This window comes from Mastigoproctus giganteus, chromosome 9 (assembly GCF_048544385.1).
Source record: "Mastigoproctus giganteus isolate SK-2022 chromosome 9, ASM4854438v1, whole genome shotgun sequence".
Lineage (NCBI taxonomy): Eukaryota > Metazoa > Arthropoda > Arachnida > Uropygi > Thelyphonidae > Mastigoproctus > Mastigoproctus giganteus.
In genome coordinates this window covers 212425296-212444683 of record NC_143583.1, presented here as the reverse complement: position 1 = coordinate 212444683, position 19388 = coordinate 212425296, and the positions used below count along the sequence as shown (strand labels likewise).

The 19388-nt window shown below is 37.4% G+C and overlaps 1 protein-coding gene across 1 annotated transcript in view; it reads left to right on the top strand.

Annotated features, from left to right (window-relative positions):
* Positions 1–19388, top strand: part of LOC150081103 (laminin subunit alpha-2-like) — a 707948-nt gene that overhangs the window by 249878 nt on the left and 438682 nt on the right. Inside the window, exons 26-28 of the mRNA XM_090380924.1 lie at positions 604–744; positions 5716–5886; positions 16948–17127. Coding sequence (XP_090237050.1) covers positions 604–744; positions 5716–5886; positions 16948–17127 — 492 coding nt within the window. The remainder of the gene's footprint in view (positions 1–603; positions 745–5715; positions 5887–16947; positions 17128–19388) is intronic.

Sequence of the window (19388 nt, the reverse complement as noted above, 5' to 3'; positions counted from 1 at the left end):
AACTTAAATGGCAGTCTTAGCTACTTGAGTCTCAATTAATAAATCAATAGAAGAATGACAGTGACAGCAATAAACCTCAAGGGGCAAGAGAATCTGTATAATGCTCAGTTGTAAATCCCATTGGCTACCTTGTTCATCAGCATCATGAGAGAATTAGCTGTTTTCTTAATTTCCCATTAGCTGTTTTATTCAGTCAGTCTCGTGTAGTTCTTTTAATTACATTTTAACCTTTAAATTTGCATATTAATCTAATTCTTTTAGCTGTCAAAATTTGTGTAATTATACTAAAAATCTGAACTGTAAACATATTTGGCATTTTTATCATTAAAAAAAAAATATTTTTTTAAACTGTCTTTTGAATACATTTATTGCTAATGTATTTCATGCTACATTTCTCATGTTCATCTTGATGTTAACTGAAGTTTATAATTGCACTCTGCATTTGTTGCTAGCCATCCTGCAGAGGGCCTTGGTTCATTTTTTATTTAATGTGTTGGCTAATAAATTGATTTGATTAATTGTTATTTTGAATGAAGAAAGTATAAGTAAATCTTGTATTTATAATAATTTCATTTTCAGAGTTTAAATTACTGTTTCTATTAGGTTAATGTTGTAGGAAGAACTTGTAGCCACTGTAGAGAAGACACTTTTGGGCTTAGCACTAACAATCCTAAAGGATGCTTTGAGTGTTTCTGCTTTGGTCGTACATCGAAATGTCATCAAGCCACTCTGTCATGGTCAAGGGTAAGTTAAAAACATGCTCAAATAAAAATTTAGCAAAAACATTGACAAGTAGGAACACAGGAGTTAACATTGTCTACCATCTTAAAAATTACAATGAAATAATAATAATAACACTCTTATACTTTGGAAAAATAGAATTAAGAATTTTTTTTTGTAAAAATGCATACTCTTAATGACTAGATATTTTTATTTCAAGAAATGTGATGTCAAGTCTTCAAGCATTGAAGATGAGATATAGTATTCATATTGAAATGTACACGTCTAGTTAAAAGTATGTATTGAGGCATTTCTCAGTAAAAATGAATTAGCATTAGTAAAGGCATGTGATGCAAGAAAGCAAGCTTATATAGCATCAGCCAAAAAACACAAACAAACAACCCTTCCCATTTCACCCATCTGGTCGCTACAAATGTTTGTCTACTTCTGCCTTGAATCTATTTAAGCTATCAACTTCTACAATGACAGATGGAAGTTTGTTCCAGCAATCAACCACCCATTGGCTGAAGGCAAATTTCAGCACATCTATCCTACAACTGTCTTTCCTCAATTTGAATTTATGCCCTCTCAGGCGATTATTCTGATCAAGAGGAAAAATCCCATCAGCATTGAGCAAGCTCAAACCATTCAAGGCTTTATACACCTCAATCAGATCACTTTGCAGGTGCATAGTCTCCAGACACTGCACTGTAATTTGCAACAAAACTTAAGCCTTCCTCATAAGAACAACCCTTTGTTCCATTCACTAATCTTGTTGCCCTTCTTTGAATTCGTTCCAGCAGCTCTACATCCTTCTTAAAATGAGGCCTCCGGACCTGTATACAGTACTCACAGATTGGCCTGACCATTGCCTTAATCAGGGGGATAATCACCTCCTTATCCCTACTAGAAAAATTCCTGTATATCATTGACAAGACACCACGAGCTACTCTTGCAGACAGTTTGCATTGCTCAGAAAACTTCATATCTGCCTGCACAATTACTCCCAGGTCCTTTTCATTCTCTACCACTGTCAGTGTAGCACAGTTGATACATTTCTCTGGGGTTACTGCTTCCCATATGCATTTGTCAATGTTAAACTTCAGTTTTCACCTTCACATGGTATAAGAATGTTTTTATTATTATTTTCTTGTAATCTCAAATGAGATAGACTTATTTACAAAGAAATTTTTTAAAAAAAATTTTTAATTTTAAAAACAAACTCTAAAAATACTAATAGAAAGTTAAAACATGAATATGCTGTGTATAGGTGTCCTTCGATTCAACAGAGAGAGGGTGGGGTTTCTTTTTTTCTTAATGTGCAGAGAGTGAGGCACCACAATGGAGCTCCATTCACTGAACAATAAGAAAATACACTGCCCTACCATTAATATCCGAACACACCTCCATGGATGGGGAAACAGGTCCTATGCATGTAACACGTCACAGAACCTGCTATAAATATGCACACTGGGCTTTAAACAGACAATTGCAAAAGTGAGCATGCAAGATATGCAAATGGAAGAGGAATAGGACTGAATCTGCCAAAAAAACAGCTTGGTAAATCCTGAAAACTAACAGTATGGGACAAGAGAATTCTGCATAGAACTGTGCATGCAAAGTCCCATCGTCTCAAGTAACACAAATCCTCTGTGAGAGTATTGGGACTAACATCAGCACTAGTACAATAAGGAGGACACTCCAAGATATACAGTAAGAAGGACACTCCATGGCAAATGCAGATTACGACAAATCTTTTGCAAAGGATGCAAAGAAAAAGAGCAAAGAGTTCTTTACTTGTGTTTGATGGTTCAACTGTTTGTGATTCTGCTCAGGTAGCTAACAAACTAAATTAGTATTTTGCATCTACATTCACACATGAGGAGTTATTCAGGGAGAGGAATGCCAGAGGTGAATTAAACCCTGGAAGTGAAATAGATGATTTTGTAATAACTGAGAGCAAAGAGGAGGAGAAATTGTTGAAGATAAACATAAGAAAGGCACCTGGGTGGATAGGATCTATCCAGTTATATTAAAGGAGGCAGCAAAGGCAGTAAGTAAACCCTTAGCCATAATTATGAGAGCTTCCATGGACTCAGGGGAGGTACCAATGTGCAAATCTGACCCCAATTCACAAATGAGGATCAACGGGCAACACAAGTAATTGCAGCCTGTTAGTTTAACTTCTGTTCCAGGGAAATTAATGGAGGCACTGGTTAAAGAAGCATTGCAGGATCATCTAGACAAGACTTCAGTTATAGCTCGGACATAGCATAGGTTTGTTAGGAGGAAGTCTTGTATGACCAATTTGTTGATCAATTAGGCCCAGGAGAGATTGTGCAAGGCTCAAGGGGTAGAATTTTTTTTCAGCCTGGTCTGTGCTTGTTGACCAGAGAGACTGCTTCTACAGGGATGGGATACACTTAAATAGAAAGGGTGCAAGAATATTTGCTTAATCTATTGAGGCAGTGTTAGGTGGGTTGGGAAAACTACTAGCTTGTGGGGGGATACACAGACTAAAAGTTAACAGTAGCCGCAGGCAGAGGCAAAAGCGATTCTTGCACTGCTTCTATTAGAATGAGCAGCAGCCTGGAAAGCAAGGTAATGGAGATTTCCAGGACTGTTGGGAGTCATAGTGGAACAAATAAATACATGGGCTGAGTTAGGATAACTAAGAGTAGAAACAGGTGCATGTATACTTGCATGTACACCAATGCTAGGAGTATAGTTAGTAAATTTGATGAGATTGAAGTGCTAGTCAAGATATCAAAGTCAGATATTGTTGGGATATCAGAGACTTGGTGTCACACAGATATAAGCAGTGCAGATTTGGAATTTGGGGAGTACAATGTGTACAGAAAGGATAGACAGGACAGTAAGAGAAGAGGGGTTATGTGTTAGTTAAGAAACACAATCTAAGGAAGTGCATCCAATTGATGTTGGTGGACAATGCAGTGTTGAATCTGTTTGGTGTGAAATAAGCACTAGGAAAGGAAAAATGAGATTAGGTGTTTTATAGGCCTAATGAGTATAATGAGCAATTGTACAGAGAAATAGTGGGCCAGTAAATCAGAATGTCTTATAATGGGGGATTTTAACTTTCTAGATATTGACTGGAACTTGTGGTTGGTCACTCGCACACCAGCAAGACTTTTGTGAATTTATTGGATGACTTTTTTTGTACGTAAACCCCAAACACAAGAGGTATTAGAACCTGTAGTACTTAGTACTGTGCTTGGGTTGGAGGTTGAGAAGAAGAAAGAAGATATTTGTTGACATTAGACTTGAACTTCTGTAGACTGTAATTTTCAGGAAATACGTATGAAGAAATTTTCTTCATACGTATTTCCAGTAATTTTCAGGAAATACATATGAAGTAATTTTCAGGAAATACGTATGTTGTTTCAGAAAACGGCAGTTGAATGAATAAACGAGGAAGATGAAAAGTTGGTTCTGTGAGTTTGAAGTTGGATGTTGGCTAGTGGTGGCACGTGTTCGGACTGTTTTGAAAGAGAGAGCGGGAATTATAGAAGCCAATTCAGAAGAACAGTGCCCGTGGAAATATCTAGTTTTCTACAGCAACATGTTCGAGAGGCAACCAGAGGGAGTAATACTCTTGATCTGATTATCAGCAGTGATTATTCATGCATTAAGAATTTGCAGATAAGGGAATCACTGGGTGACAGTGATCACAGGCAGGCTGCCAGAGGAGCAGCTCATGGGGTCTTGTAAATGATATACTGGAATTCAAGCAGGGATATGGAGGTAATTATCACCTTGTATTAGGCAATGGTCAGGCCACACCATGAGTACTGCATACAGGTCTGGAGGCTTCATTTCAGGAAGGATGTAGAACTGCTGGAATGAGTACAGAGAAGGGCAACAAGATTGGTGAGGAAACAAAGGGTTGCTCTTTCCAAGAAAGGCTTAAGTTCTGCAAATTGAAGCATCTGGAGACTAGGCACCTTGATGAAGAATCCCATCATCATTGAGCTTGCTCAATGATGATGGGATTCTTCCTCTTGCTCAGATTACGCACCTGAGTGGGCATAAATTCAAATTGGGAAGGGCAGTTGTAGAATAAATGTGCCAAAATTTGTCTTTAGCTACTAGATAGTTGATTGCTGGAACAAACTACAAACTTCCATTTATCTTTGTGAAAATTGATAGCTTAAATAAATTTAAGGAAGGACTGGACCCACTTTTGGAACAAATAGATGGGTGAAATGGGAACTTTTTTTTTTTTTTTTTTTTTTTGGTGATGCTGTATAAGCTTGCTTTTTCACATCATATTCCTCTGCTAATGATGTAATGAAAAATATCACTGAAAATATTTTCTTTGCAGCTGCAATTTCAGTTCTGAAAACACCTGGAATGTAAAAATGCACAGCAGCTGCAAAAAAGGAATAAAACAAAGCTTGGAGGATATTCCGAAAATATCCAAACACATAATGTCATAGCTTTTAAATGTGAATATGCTAAAACACATTAGTCTGATGTCGGAGCCAAAAGAAATCGCAGATATTTTACTGCATCTATTACCTAGTCTGGCAGTCCTAAGGAGGTTTGGGACAAAATCCTGAAAATTAAGGGAATATACCCATCACACTCTTCATCAATCCTGGAATGTAAAGGATACACTAATGCATATTGAACTTTAGCAGCTAATGCTCTTGGGCAACTAATTCCTAACATCTCTAACTCCATCTTATTGTCCAGGGGTCGTGAAATTTAAAAATGAAAAACAGCCACTTAATTTGAAATCCAAAGATTTTACCCATACAATAGGAATTGTATTTGACTCTGCAACTGACTATTTCAGTATGCTCTCTCTCTTAATGCACAGAATCATATTCTCCATATAGTTTTGTGTAACAAAATTTTTAAAAAAATTATTTTCCAAATAGATGTTAGCTCTTTAAAACTTTTGTGGAATATAATTTTTATAATTAAAATTAAATATTTAAAAATATTTGGTTTTATTTATTATTTTAGGTAACAATGCCTTCTCGAGATGTAATTATGGAAGCAGGAAATTCAGAAATATTTACCTTACTTGGATACAAGCTCATTCCAGGACAGTCGGGTAATACACGAATGGCAATACCATATGTTCTTGATCAACCAGTTTACTGGAATTTACCCTCAGAATTTCTAGGTGATAAGGTAAGAAAATAATTATCAATATACTTACTGCTGCTTTGAAAAGCATAGATCTGCAAATTAATTTATGTGTAATTTTGTTTATCTTGCAAAACTAACTATGGAACACAAGATGATTAGAATTAACATTATTATTTATCCTGGATCACAGACTTTTGTGATGTTTCAAGCAAATTCATTTCCTTTCCTTTCCTTCATTTCCTTTGTTAGGTATACACCACTGCATGGGAAGCAACTGAATTTCCAAAAATCAAAATTTTGATATATCAAAGCACTAGCAAGATATAAATTCCAAATGCTGATATTATGGCTAAAATTCCAACTATTTGCATTGTTGCTCTTTGAAATACACACAATGATTGCCCCGAAAAGTTTGAAATGCTGCCGGTGTTTTTAATGATATATATTTCCAGTTTTATACAGACAAACTTGGACACATATATTATTTTTATTTTCTTTGTTTCATAGTTATGGCTATTTCTAACAATGGTCATAACTATGAAACTTGGTAAGTAAGAGCATTCATCCACTCATGATAGGAGCTATATGGCGATTCATGCAACACTTCACTTTATAGTTATCTTTTCAGAGTTTTTATCACAAAAGTTCTACCAATTTAATTGTTTCAAGGTTTTGAACTGCTCATTCTCAACAGGATCAGATAAATGAAATTCTTTGTGTTAGGCCTATCAATTTTCCATTGTTGTAATGTTGAACATCAGCACAAATGATTTTCCTTTTGTCCTTCTGGATAAGAGTTAACATTCTTGGCATCCATAGTGCAAACAGTTTTGAGCAACCAAGTTTTTGAATAACTGCCAATCTGTGTAAGGCCCTCAGTTCACATGTTTTTTTTTTTTTATAATTTTAAATTGATTAAAATTTTTTTACACATCGTCACACATACATGTTGCGAGTCACCTTGTATGTGCTTTAACTAATGCCATTTTATGCTTACATCAATATATGCATCATGAAAAGTACTTTTAAGTGATTGTACATCTCAATCAGCCTGACACCTTTACAGAGAAAGACTTTCAATGACATACCCATTGTCTTAGTAGGCACAATGTATTGTTGTCCATTTCAAACCACTGTATTGCTGTTTTGTTCTGTGTTGACATCTGTTGTACACAAATGAAACATTCAGAGGGAAGTTTAAATCTACTGCCTTTTCAATATCAGCATTGTTTAGACTTCTAAATCAGAAAACGTATGAGAAAGCAGGGGGGGGGGGAAGGTGGATGTTAAAACAGCACTGACTAAGGGCAAAACCAAACTCACCTCAATGCACTAAAGCCAACCAGCAACGATCCAAAGTAACAAGATTTTAATAACAGCTTCCAACTCCCTCTCCCTCTGTGTCATCTGACAGTGAGTATATCTGAAGCATATTCCCTGGAAGTTGCTTTTAAATCCTGGTCCATGAGTTTCAGGAGTGATGTTTTGTTTGGTGGAATGCATACAATTTCTATTGAAATAGTAGTATAATACATGTACTATGGTTTGTAGGCTTAGATACCTTTTCAAAAAGCAAAAATACTCTTATTTTAGTGCCTCTGGAGTTGCAGAAGCAATTCACTACCATTGGACAAAAATACAGTAAAACCTCATAATAACAAATATATTTCACTATGGATAAAACACACACACCCTTCCTATTTCGCCCATCCATTCAACCCAAATGTTTGTCTAGTTCTGCCTTGAACTTATATAAGTTGCTGACCTCCACTACAACAGATGGAAGAGTTTGTTCCAACTGTCAAACAACCTGCTGGCAAAAGGCAAATTTCTGCACATCTATTCTACAATAGATGTGCAGAAATAAGAATCATCAGACTAAAATCATCAGACATCTATTCTACAATAGATGTGCATTTCTCTTCTCGTGGCAGAGAAGAGAAATGTATGGAATGCATATAAAGTATCAGTTGGCACAGAAGCCTATGGCAGATTAGCATTAGTAGAGGCATTTGATGCAAGAAAGCAAGCTAGTCTGCAATCAAGTCACAAAGGAGGTCATGCAGGCAAAGACAGATTATGAGAAATCCTTGGCAAAGGATACAAAGAAAAACAGCAAAGATTTCTTTACTTATGTAAACTCTAGAAAGAAAGAATGAATCATATTTGACCACTTAACATAGATGGGTTGACTATTGATGATCATGCTCAAGTAGCTGGTAAACTAAATGAGTATTTTGCATTTACATTCACACATGAGGAGATATTCAATGAGAGGAGTACCAGCAGTTTATCAAACATCAACAGGAGGCTAAGTGATTTTGTAATAACTGAGAGCAAATTGTGGAGCAGAAACTGTTGAAAATAAACATAAGAAAGGCACCTGGGGTGGATGGGATCTATCCAATTATATGAAAGGAGGTAGCAAAGGAAGTAAGCAAACCCTTAGCCATGATGAGAGCCCTGTCAATCAATTCGGCCCTGGAAAGATTGTGCAGAGCTCAAGGGGTAGAATTTTTTTCAGCCTGGTCTGTACTTGTTAACAGGAGAGACTGCTTCTACAGGGATGGGATACACTTAAATAGAAAGGGTGCAAGAATGTTTGCTGATGCTATCGAGGCAATGTTAGGTGGGTCGGAAAACTGCTAGATTGGGGGGATACAAGGACTAATAGATTAACAGTAGCCACTGGCAGAGGTGAAAGTGATTCTTGCACTGCTTCTATTGGAATGAGCCGCAGCCTGGAAAATAAGATGCAGGATATTTCAGAGACTGCTGGGAATCATTGGGGTACAAGTAAACACATGGGTTGTGTTAGGGTAGCTAAGAAAAAGAACAGGTGCATGTATACTTGTGTGTACACCAATGCTAGGAGTTTAGTAAATAAATTTGATGAATTTGAGGTATTGCTCAAAACATCAAAGGCAGATATTGTGGGGATTTCAGAGACGTGGTGTCACACAGATATAAGAAATGCAGAACTGGAATTTGGGGAGTACAATGTCTACAGAAAGGATAGACAGGATAGGAAGGGAGGAGGGGTTATGCTATTAGTTAAAAAACACATAAAATCCAAGGAAGTGAAGCCAGTCGACATCGCTGGACAGTGCAGTGTCGAGTCAGTTTGGTGTGACATAAGCATTGGGAGATCAAAATTGAGAGTAGGAGTGTGCTATAGGCCTAATGACTCTGATGAGTATAATAAGAAACTGTTCGGAGAAATAGAGTGGGCCAGTAAATCAGAGAGTCTTATAATGGGGGATTTTAATTTCCCAGATATTGACTGGAATTTGGGGGCTGGTCACTCACACAGTAGCAAGGCTTTTGTGGATTTATTGGATGATTGTTTTCTACATCAGCATGTTCGGGAGGCAAATAGAGGGAGTAATACTCTTGATTTGATTATCAGTAGTGATTCTTCATGCATTAAGAATCTGCAGATAAATGAACCACTTGGTGGCAGTGATCACAGTGTGCTGAAGTGGGAGTTACTCAAAGAGGTAACTACCATTAGGGGTAAAGGGAAGGGGTATTGCTTTCGTAAAGGCGACTACAATGGACTGAGACAGTATTTAAATTCTATACAGTGGGATCAACTGATGATATTGCCAACAGCAAATTCAAAATGGGAAGCATTCAAAGAACTTATCGTGGAAGCTACTAGGCTTTACATACCAACTAAGAAATATTGTTCAAGGTTTAGGCCTAAATGGTTGTCAGATGAACTAATGAGGCATATGGCAGAGAAGAAAAATGCATGGGATACATACAAATTAACACGTGACACGGACGCCTATGATAGATACAAGTTGATCTGTAACCAAGTTACAAACGAGGTTAGGCAGGCGAAGGCAGATTACGAGAGATCCTTGGCAAGGGATGCGAAGAAAAACAGCAAAGAGTTCTTTACTTATGTAAACTCTAGAAGGAAGGGGATGAATCAGATTGGTCCACTTGAGATCGATGGGTCAACTGTTGATGACCCTGCTCGGGTAGCTAACAAACTAAATGAATATTTTGCATCGACATTCACACATGAGGAGTTATTCAGCGAGGGGAATGCCAGAGGTGTATTCAACTCTAGCAGTAAGCTAGAGAATCTTGTAATAACTGAGAGCAAAGTGGAGGAGAAATTGGTGAAGATAAACACAAGAAAGGCACCTGGGGTGGATGGGATCTATCCAGTTATATTAAAGGAGGCAGCAAAGGAGGTAAGCAAACCCTTAGCCATAATTATGAGAGCTTCCTTGGACTCAGGGGAGGTACCCATTGACTGGAGATGTGCAAATGTGACCCCAATTCACAAAGGGGGATCAAAGGCTGACACAAGTAATTATAGACCTGTGAGTTTAACTTCTGTTCCCGGAAAATTAATGGAGGCACTGGTGAAAGAAGCACTGCAGGATCATCTAGACAAGACTTCAGTTATAGCTAGGACACAGCATGGTTTTGTTAAGGGGAAGTCTTGCCTGACCAATTTGATTGGATACTATGATGCAGTCACAAAAGAACTGGATGCAGGGAATAACTTTGATATTATATACTTGGATCTTAGAAAGGCTTTTGATACTGTTGCACATGGAAGACTGCTGCACAAATTGGAGCAGTGTGGCATTGGAGGCAAGTTGCTGCTATGGATAAAGGGGTGGTTGAGGGGGAGAAGACAGAGAGTGGTAATCAATGGACACTGCTCATCGTGGACTAATGTTATTAGTGGAGTCCCTCAGGGTTCAGTATTGGGGCCTTTATTGTTTTCTGTATTTATAAATGATATTGATGATGGTATATCAGGCTTAATGTCCAAGTTTGCAGACGATACGAAGGTTGGCAGGGTTGTCAAGGACACTACTGACACTATGCTGCTGCAACAGGATTTGGAAAGGTTGAGCAGATGGGCTTCGAGGTGGCAAATGAAGTTTAACATTGACAAATGTAAAGTACTACATATGGGAAACAGCAACCCCAGAGCAACGTATCAACTCTGTGGTACTACACTGACAGTGGTAGAGAATGAAAGGGACCTGGGGGTGGTGGTGCAGGCAAATATGAAGTTCTCTGAGCAGTGCAGACGAGCTGCAAGAGTAGCTCATGGTGTATTGTCAATGATATATAGGAATTTTTCTAGCAGGGATAAGGAGGTGATTATTCCCTTGTATAAGGCAATGGTCAGGCCACACCTAGAGTACTGTATACAGGCCTGGAGGCCTCATTTCAGGAAGGATGTAGAGCTGCTGGAACGAGTACAGAGAAGGGCAACTAGATTGGTGAATGGGACAAAGGGGTTCTCTTACGAAGAAAGGCTTAAGTTTTGCAAATTACAGTGTCTGGAAACTAGGCACCAGCGGGGTGATCTGATAGAGGTGTACAAAGCCTTGAATGGTTTGAGCATGCTCAATGCTGATGGGATTCTTCCTCTAGCTCAGAAAAATCACCTGAGAGGGCATAAATTCAAATTGAGGAAAGACAGATGTAGGATAGATGTGCGGAAATTTGCCTTTAGCCAGCGGGTGGTTGGTGGGTGGAACAGACTTCCACCCCTTGTCGTGGAAGTTGATAGCCTAAATAAGTTTAAGGCTCAGCTGGACAGGTATTTCGAACGAACAGAGGGGTGAAGTGGAAGTGGTTATTTTTATTTATTTATGTTACTTTTTTTTTTTTTTTTTTTTTGGCTGATGCTGCATAAGCTTGCTTTCTTGCATCAAATGCCTCTACTAATGCTAATGCTAATTATGGGAGCTTCCTTGGACTCAGGGGAGGTCCCCATGGACTGGAAGTGCACAAATGTATCAACAATTCATAAAGAGGGTTCAAAAGATAACACAAGCAACTATAGACCTGTTAGTTTAACATGTTCCGGGGAAAATAATCGAATCACTGGTCAAATAAGCATTGCAGGATCATATAGACAAGACTGCAGTAATAGTTAAGACACAGCATGCATTTGTTAAAGGGAAGTCTTGTCTAATCTTGTTCTACAGGGATGGGATACACTTTAAATAGAAAGGTTGAAAGAATATTTGCTGAAGCTAACGAGGCAGAATTAGGTGGGTCGGAAAACTTGCTAGCTTGGAGGGATACACAGACTAATAGATTAACAGTAGCCAAAGAGGTGAAAGTGATTCTTCCACTGCTTCTATTGAAATGCAATTGAGCAGCAGACTGGAAAGCAAAGCAATAAGGATTTCCAGGACTGCTGGGAGTCATAGTGGAACAAGTAAATACATGGGCTGTGTTAGGGTAACTAAGAGTAGAAACAGGTGCATCTATACTTGTGTGTACACCAATGCTAGGAGTATAGTTAATAAATTTGATGAGCTTGAAGTGCTAGTCAAGACATCAAAGGCAGATATTGTTGGGATATCAGACACGTGGTTTCACACAGACAAAAGCAGTGAAGAATTGGAATTTGGGGAGTACAATGTGTACAGATAGGATAGACAGGAGAGGAAGGGGGAGAGGTTATGCTGTTAGTTAAGAAACACAATCTAAGGAAGTGCATCCAATTGATGTTGGTGGACAATGCAATGTTGAGTCTGTTTGGTGTGACAGAAGCACTGGGAAAGGAAAAATGAGTAGGTGTGTGTTATAGGCCTAATGATTCTGATGAGTATAATGAGTAATTGTGCAGAGAAATAGTGGGCCAGTAAATCATTGTCTTATAATGGGGGATTATAAGACACTGATTGGTAATGGGGGATTTTAATTTCTCAGAAATTGATTGGAATTTGTGGGTTGGTCACTCACACACTAGCAAGGCTTTTGTGGATTTATTGGATGATTATTTTCTACAGCAGCATGTTCGGGGGGCAAGTAGATGGAGTAATACTCTTGATCTGATTATCAGTAGTGATTCTTCATGCATTAAGAATCTGCAGATAAAGGAACCACTAGGTGGCATTGATCACAGTGTGCTGAAGTGAGATTTTCTCAAAGAGGTAACTACCATCAGGAGTGAAGGGAAGGGTTTTTGCTTTCATAAAGGTGATTACGGTGGTCTGAGACAGTATTTAAATTCTATAGAGTGGGACCAACTGATGATGTTACCAACAGCAAATTCAAAATAGAAAGCATTCAAAGAAATAATCTTGGGAGCTACTAGGCTTTTCATACCAACTAAGGAATATTGTTCTAATTCATCTCACATCCATGATTGTGAGATGAATTAGACATGTGGAAGAGAAAAAAAAATGCATGGGATACATAAAAATTAACAGGTAACTCAGAAGCCTATGATAGATATAAGCTGGTCTGTAACCAAGTCACAATGGAGGATAGGCAGGTTACGAGAAACCTTTGGCAAAGGATGCAAAGAAAAACAGCAAAGAGTTCTTTACTTATGTAAACTCTAGAAAGAAGGGGATGAATCAGATTGATCCACTTGATATCGATGGTTCAACTGTTGATGTTGATGATCCTGCTCAGGTAGCTAATAAACTAAATGGATATTTTCATCTACATTCACACATGAGGAGTTATTCAGGGAGGAGAATGCAAGAGGTGTATTAAACTCTGGTAGTAAGCTAGATAGTCTTGTAATAACTGAGAGTAAAGTGGAGGAGAAATTGTTGAAGATAAACATAAGAAAGGAATGGGGCGGATGGAATCGATCCAGTTATGTTAAAGGAGGCAGCAAAGGAAGTAAGCAAACCCTTATCCATAATTATGACAGCTTCCTTGAATTCAGTGGAGGTACTCATGGATTGGAGATGTGCAAATGTGATCCCAATTGACAAAGGAGGACAAAGAGAGAGACCGGTTAGTTTAACTTCTCTTCCAGGGAAATTAATGGAGGCACTGGTTGAAGAAGCATTGCAGGATCATCTAGACAAGACTTCAGTTATAACATGAATGCAGCATGGGTTTGTTAAGGGGAAGTCTTGTCTGACCAATTTGATTGGATACTATGATGTAGTCACAAAGGAACTGGATGCAAAGAATAATTTTGATATCATATATTTGGATCTTAGAAAATATGGACCATGGACTTTTGATACTGTTGCACATGGAAGACTGCTGCACAAATAGGAGCAGTGTGCATTGGATGCAGATTGATGCTATGGAGAAAGGGATGGTTGAGTGGGAGAAGACAGTGAGTGATAATCAATGGACACTGCTCTTCTTGGACTAATGTTATTAGTGGAGTCCCCCAGGGTTCAGTGTTGGGTTCATTGTTGTTTTCTGTATTCATTAATGATATTGATGAAGGCTTAATGTCCAACTTTGCAGACAATATGAAGGTCGGCAGGGTTGTTAATGACACTGACAGTACACTGCTGTAACAGGATCTATAAAAGTTGAATAGATGGACTGAGAGGTGCCAATTGAAATTTAACATTGACAAATGTAAAGTACTGCATATGGGAAGCAGTAACCTCAGAGTAATGTATAAACTGTGTGATACTCCACTGACAGAGGTAGAAAGTGAAAAGGACCGGGGGTAATTGTGCAGATGGATATGAAGTTCTCTGAGCAGTGCAGACGGTCTGCAAGAGTAGCTCATGGTGTCTTGTCAATGATATACAGGAATTTTTTTAGCAGGTATAAGGAGGTAATTATCCCCTTGTATAAGCCAATGGTCAGGTGGTTTTTTGCTGGAACAAACTTCCATCTGTCATTGTAGAAATTGATAGCTTAAACAGATTCAAGGCAGAGCTAGACCAACAAATATGAGCAGGTAGATGAGTGAAATGAGAAGTGGGTGTGTCATGTTTTTCTCTTTTTTTTTTGGCTGATGCTATATAAGCTTGCTTTCTTGAATCATGTACCCTTGCTAATGCTAATGATCACTTTGATTGGATACTATGATGTGGTTACAAAGGAACTGAATGTCAAAAATTGGATTGAATGCCAAAGACTGCAGTAATAGTTAAGATGCAGCATGGGTTTGTTAAAGGTAGGTCTTGTCTGACCAATTTCATTGGCTATTATGATGTGGTCACAACGAAACTGAATGGCAAAAATAATTTTGATATCATATACTTGGATTTCAGGAAAGCTTTTGATACTGTTGCACATGGAATACTGCTGTACTGTACAAATTGGAGAGGTATGGCATGAAGGGTAAGTTGCTACAATGGATAAAGGGATGGTTGAGTGGGAGATGACAGTGTGGTAATCAATGGACACTGCTCTTAGTGGTCAAATGTTATTAGTGGAGTTCCCCAGGGTTTGGTGTTGGGCAAATTGTTGTTTTGTATATTTATCAATGATATTTATGAAGGTATATCAGGTTTAATGTCCAAGTTTTCAGATGATACAAAGGTTGGCAGGGTTGATAACCACAGTAAAGACAGTATGCTACTCCAACTTTATCTCTATAAGTTGCACAAATGGGCTTAGAAGTGGCAACTGAAGTTTAACATTGACGAATGCAAAGTACTGCATGTGAATAGCAATAACCCAAGAGAAACTTACCAACTGTGTGGTACTACACTCAGGGAAGTGGAAAGAGAAAAAGACCTGGGGGTAATTGTGCAGTCAAATATGAAGTTTGCTGAGCAGTGCAGACGGGCTGAGCAAGTATTTTGCACCTACATTCACACACAAGGAATTCTTTATGGAAGGGAATGCCAGAAGTTTATCAACCTCTAATGGGGAGTTAAATGATTTTGTGATAACTGAAAGGAAAGTGAAAGAGAAATTGTTGAAGCTGAATATAAAAAAAAGACACAAAGTAGGTTAGGCAAGTGAAGGCAGATTATGAGAAATCTTATGAGAAATAAAAACATCAAAGTCTTCTTTACTTATGTAAACTCTAGAAGAAAGGGGATGAATCAGATTGGTTCACTCGATATCGATGGTTCAACTGTTAATGATCCTGCTCAAGTAGCTGACAAATTGAATAAGTATTTTGCATCTACATTCACATATAAGGAATTCTGTAGGGAAGTGGAAGCCAGAAGTTTATCAAGCTCTAATTAGGAGCTAATGATTTTGTAATAACTGAGAGCAAAGTGGAGGAGAAATTGTTGAAGTTCAAACATAAGAAAGGCACCTGGGGTGGATGGAATCTATCCAGTTATATTAAAGGAAGTGAGCAAACCCTTGGTCATAATTATTATGAGAGCATCCATGGACTTAGGACTCACAATCCCAATCCATGCAAATGTATCCCCTATTCACAAAGGGTGACACTAGTAATTACAAACTGTTAGTTCAACTTCTGTTCGGGGGAAAATAGTCATTGGTTGAAGGAGCATTGCAGGATCATCTAGACAGGACTTCAGTTATAGTTCAGACACAGCATGGGTTTGTTAAGTAAAAATCTTGTCTGACCAATTTGATTGGATTCTACGATATGGTCACAAAGGAACTGGATGCAAAAAATAATTATTTTATCATATACTTGTATTTCAGAAAAGCTTTTGACACTATTGTACATATAAGACTGCTTTACAAATTTGAGCCATATGGCATTAAGGGCAAGTTGCTGCATTTGATAAAGTAAGGGTTGAGTTGGGAGGAGAGAGAGAGAGAGAGAGAGAGAGAGAGAGAGAGAGAGAGAGAGAGAGAGAGAGAGAGAGAGAGAGAGAGAGAGAGAGAGAGGTAATCAGTGGACACTGCTCTTCTTGGAATAATGTTATTGATGGAGTCTTCCAAGGTTCAGTGTTGGGCCCATTGTTGTTTTCTATATTTTTCAATGGTATTGACAAAGGTAGATAAGGCTTTAATGTCCAAGTTTGGAGATGTCTGTGGGCTGACAATTACAATAGTTTTATTCACAATCCATATTAACAAAGCATAACTGATCACAGTTACATTTTTTTTTGACATAATTTCTGAAACTCAAGTAATATTATGATAACATTTTATTTCCTTTTATTACAGAACACTTACTTATTGCAGAACATGGAGAATTTGTTGTACTGAATATAGCTTTCTATGTGTATGAAGAATGGTGCTTTTAGTATAATGTATAATCAGTGAGGATTTTTTTCAGGGGCTTAAATTTAATTGTGGGGAAAAAAATGGTTCTATCTAGAAAGCTTCATTCTGTTATTAAGTGGCTAATGAAATGCAACCTATGATCATTCAACATGTCGATTTGTTAAATGATGAAGTATCTCTCAAATAAAAGTATAAGTGTTGTCATTTATTTTACAGGTAGCTGCTTATAATGGAGTTCTACATTTCCGCCTAGAAAGCAGAAGTGGAAGTCATTTTCCTGAAGTTACAATGCAGCGATTTCCCATAGTAATTCTGCAAGGTAATCAGCGGCTCATTTTGATTCATTCTCCTTCCGCTGCAATTACTGATGGATGGTACAGTGTTAAGCTATATGAGGTAAATACAGATTTGTTCATGTAAATTATTGTAATGTACACACTTAAAAATTTAATTTAAACTATTCTTACAACATCTAAGAAAATATTCCTAGATCAAATGCAATCATTCTACATATTGCATGTAATACTACTTCAAATTTAAAGGAAATATGAAAGAATGCAAAATTTGCTGAGGTGATCTTATATTCTGTGTATCTATGCAAAATGCAATACATGCGATTTATATCTAACACTTCTATTTTCCATAAAAAATAAATAATAAAATATGAGCCAAGAAGACCATATACATAATTAAATGAAGTAATATGCACAGGAGTTGTATTTCTATAGCCCAGACGCACTACAAAGGTTATCTGTTGAAATTGATATCTCTCCTTATAATGAATCAAAACACTGTTCAACAGTTAAGTTCACTGTTCACTGAACTTAACTGTTCATTGTTCAGTTAAGTTGCAACACTGTTCCCTTTTGCTGATTATTCTTTAGAGATTATTGGAATAAATCTTCACCGGACACATCCCAGAACTAGAGATGAGCTAAAAATTAGGATTACTGAAGCCATCAGTGCTGTCTGAACTGACACACTGGGCAGTGGTGAACAGTATTCTGATTTATTGTTGGATGTACATTGGTTTTATTGGGCAACATTTATAAGATGCAGTTTTTAAGGAGTAAATCTGTAATAGTGTGTTCAGAGTATCAAGTGACAACTCCCACATTTTTACTTCACTTTAATAAAATAAATATATAATTTTTTCTCCCATTTTTTTTAATTACAGAAAAGAAAGTATTGCATAAAATGTCCCACATTGTACGATAACATAAAATACAATAAAATTTATTTTTGTTATATAAAAGTAGGATTTTCTGCTAGGTGTCCCATGCCATTTGGCCCTGTCTTTTCTAATCAAGGTGGATGACTTATTCCAGAGATAGGTGCAGAGCAAACTCAGACTGCTTGGATTAGCACAAAATTGGAATATATTACACCTTAACAGAATGTACTTAACAGTACATTGGAATATAACAAGAAACAAATGTGAACTCTCCATGAGCCACTAGTCTCCATTATAGGACAATTATTTTTTCAGCTGAAGAAAAGAGCCTCTAGCAGACAAATATAAGGCAACTTCATGTAACTTATATACAAAATTAGACAATTTCCAAATATATTGGTGGTTCATAAACTGATATAACTGTGTGGGAGCAGCAATTGCAAAATTGCCAAATATAATGGTGATTCAAAAACTGATATAGCTGTGGGAGTAGCAAAGGCTTCCCAACCCACTTCCATCTCTGTATATCTTTCAACGGAGTACTGTAATTTTGTCACTGATCTTTTAACCATTAAATTATCACTAGAGAATACAGTTCATATGCATATCGATACAGTTTATACACCCAATATCAATCACATAATTTGTGCAGACCCACTTGTGCAATCAGTACCTTGAGAAAAGGTATTTTTCATCCTATCTTGAGACAAGTATGATCCCATTTGATTCATCTTCAGAAAAAGTAGTGTACGTCATGTTTGATGGAATATATCCAATGGCACAGATCTGATACACATCCTGACTATAGAATCATCATACTGAAAGCATACAAAGCTCAACAGATGTCATAGTAAACTCAGTCAACTAATAAACTTAAGCAACTCAAAAATAAACCAATATTAGACTTTTAGTTCTGAAATAAACAGGCAAGAAGGAGTGATTCTTGCCAGGATGCACATTGGCATACACATTTAACACATTTGCTCTTATTAACAGGTGATAAACCTCCAAGTATAATGGAGAAATCATTGTTTTATCATAGTATCACCCTCAGAGTTAAACATAAGCTGATGGGCTGCTCTTATTACCAACAGGATAGGATATCTTCCTTTGCTTTTCTTTCATGACTGCAAGAACCAATGAGAATAAAACATATCCTTCGAGATGACATCAGTCTCTCTCAATTATTTTTCTATGGCAAGCAAATTCACTTATATTCACACATCTGATTAGTTTTCATGCAACTAAGTTTCGTGCCTTGCTAACTGACTGCTGTACTAGATAGGACATATCAATAGGCACAGTATGGCCAAAGAGTCCTTGTGCTATTAATTAAAACTGTAATGCAACAAATATCTCAACCACACCAGCAGACAAGGAAAAAATGAATCATCAGACTAAAATCAGCTTGCTCTCAGTGCTAATGTTGAAAGGTGAATTTACATGGACTTTATTGATCCATATTCTTTTAATGAGGGGTGGA